Source organism: Sphaeroforma arctica (genome assembly GCF_001186125.1).
Source record: "Sphaeroforma arctica JP610 unplaced genomic scaffold supercont1.304, whole genome shotgun sequence".
NCBI lineage: Eukaryota > Ichthyosporea > Ichthyophonida > Sphaeroforma > Sphaeroforma arctica.
The window spans coordinates 59,158-61,851 of NW_014040254.1; the positions used below are offsets into that span (position 1 = coordinate 59,158).

The window sequence follows — 2,694 nt, forward strand, 5'->3', positions numbered from 1 at the left end:
GTAGTACGTACACACACACACACACACACACACACACACACACACACACACATATATATATATATATAGTGCTTATAGAACATAATATAATTGCAACGGTTTACAATACCTGCGAAAGAAGTTTGATAATAGGGCCCGCGAATAGACCAGCCAGATCCGAGAAGGAATACACTTGTACACTGCTGATTTCATGGACTACCTCGGTAGATGTGATCAGAGTGCTACTTGTTGGGTGTGAAAAGTCTGCGTTGCGGGGTGTTCCATGGTCCTCCAGTCTTTCCCTCTTCTCTTTATCAGCCAGTGCAGTAGTTTCCGGAGCTCGTGCAAGGAAGTCAAGTGTGTATATGTTGGTAATGATAGAGCACGCGGCACCTATTAACAGAATACACAACCCTAAGCCTAACCCGGCAGTTTTGAAGGCGTACGGTAAACTGAAGCTTCCGACACCCACTAGCCCATTGAACAACGTGGAAGATGCAGCTATAGACCCATAGGTGGCGGTGGTTGTGGCTGTGGCTGTGGCTGTGCCCGTGCCAGTCGAGTCCGCAGACTCGTTGTCTGAAGTATGCTCCACATTAACATTTAGACCTAGTAGCGGCGTGGTCTCAATTGGAAGCTTGGTCAATGGCTTCGATACAGCGTCGACGTGATCGGTCATATTGCTCAAGGTAAGTCACAGTGCGATTTCGACGAGTACTGTCACTGTGGGGTCACAATTATACGTACATACTGCACATATTTATATATTAAAAGCAATTCAACGGCAGTTGGTAGGAGACTGTACGAGGCGTGAAGCTGTCGGTTGATGACGAAGCCTGTGCTCGTCGCACTGAGGTGATCGACTGTCATGGTGATTGATCATGTATACAAGCAAGCAAAAACGACAACAAAATTAAAAATATTTATATCGTTATTTCTGTCGCGATGCAGTTGGTGCAATATTTTAGAGTTTTAGGGTTTTATATATAGTTTCAAAAAAAAATATGATCTACATACCATAGAACTCTAGGAGTGGTGTAAAAATAAAAATGATGCTCTCAAATATAATTATAAGGAACGGAAAAAAAACATTTTTGACTGATGGAGGGTCGTTTTTACATTTTGTTTGGACCGGATCATCGAAACTTCAAATACACACGCGGGCATCGGCCCTCGGGCCTGTGTTCCATAGTGGTAGTCAATACCCATGTGTTCTAATATTTTCAGACCACATGCGAGTTAAATAGGCGTGTTATCACTGTCTCAGCCCTGCCTCTTACTCAGGAGTTAGGACTCAGGAGATTGATAGGAGAGAGAGAAAATTTAGAGACACAAGAAGAGAATGTTTGTCATTACAAAATAAAATAAAAATTGGTCAAAAAGAGAATAGTATTTTCACATTCCTTTTTTGGAAAGTCCTCAACAGTCAACACAGCACTCACCAGTGAACAGTGTTTTAGGGGTTTAAACCCTAAACCCTCAAACCCCAAAAGATCCCGCGGCTTCAAAGATTGCTATTTGTTGTGATGCGTACGCCGCCGTACGGGTTTGTCCGTTCTCCCTTAAACTTTACACTTCTACTACATATTACATGGTACATAGTAGTCATAAATAGTAGAGAGAAAGAGGGTCTTGGCTGTGTAATTTTTTCTTCTTCAGAAAGAATGGTAAAGGGGACTGTCAGGAGGACAAGTCGGTACTCGGTAGGTGTCAGAAAAAATAAATAGAAGAGTAGTGTGGAGTCACTGGTGTGGCACAGAGGATTCTTGGTCTTGCACTGACAGTATTTCGTATTTGTTATATTTCATTTTTCTTTTATAACCCCCCCAAAAACTAAAGGTTTTTATGTAAAATATTTAGGAGTATTGTTTTTAAATATAGAAATACTGGTTCACTCCATAGTCCATTCTACTTTTCAATGTTTTTGTTTTGTTTAAAAAAAACAAACAAATGCTCATATATAGCCAAATCTGAAATCTTGTACAATTTAGGAGGCTATTTATGGAAATCTGTTAAAGAAAAAGCAACAACCACAAAAGGGTATTTTTTGGTTTTGTAAAAAACAAAAAGCAAAATGAGCAACTATGTAAATAATAAAAATATTAAATATATACACTGCAAGTCTGCAACTGTGTAGAAGAAATTGTATTTACGTGTAAATATTGTAAACAATGCAAAATGTATTTACATACATCACACCAAGAGACAAACATGGGATAGACCTCATTCTATTTAAAATCTAGAGTCGCGTATCTCTTCTCTTATATAATCTCAGTGATCGCAGATTACATATTTAATACTATTCTCCCGTATGCTTTCATCTGAAGTGCAGTACAGACTACGACTGGGAAAATTGTAATACTTTGTACGATTGCATATTCAATATTCGTCAGTGTTTAGGATAAAATAGCCAGGATGTCGATGTGGGATATGGTGAGGAACACAGTTTCTTCGGCGGCGGAATCCTTCACTAATGAATTATTCGCCTGGCAGAAGCTTATGGCCAAAGGTATGTTTACGACCTGAAATGGGTTTGTAATACCTATGGAACTATCCACTTGTCGTCTTCAAGTCAATATTTACACTATCTTAGTGTTATCATTGACCATTCATTTCATATACATCTTAAATCGAAAGTCTATATTACGATAAGGCATATGAGAATTCATGATCAAATGCGCTCACTCACATTTATACGTCATAAATATATATATA

At 38.9% G+C, this 2,694-nt stretch overlaps 1 protein-coding gene across 1 annotated transcript in view; it reads right to left on the minus strand.

Moving 5' to 3' along the window:
- The window catches only part of SARC_05011 (hypothetical protein), a 5,073-nt gene extending 4,382 nt beyond the window's left edge, over positions 1-691 (minus strand). Inside the window, exon 1 of the mRNA XM_014301137.1 lies at positions 110-691. Within this exon, the coding sequence (XP_014156612.1) occupies positions 110-658 (549 nt within the window). The 5' untranslated portion in view covers positions 659-691. The remainder of the gene's footprint in view (positions 1-109) is intronic.
- Positions 692-2,694: the final 2,003 nt, after the last annotated feature.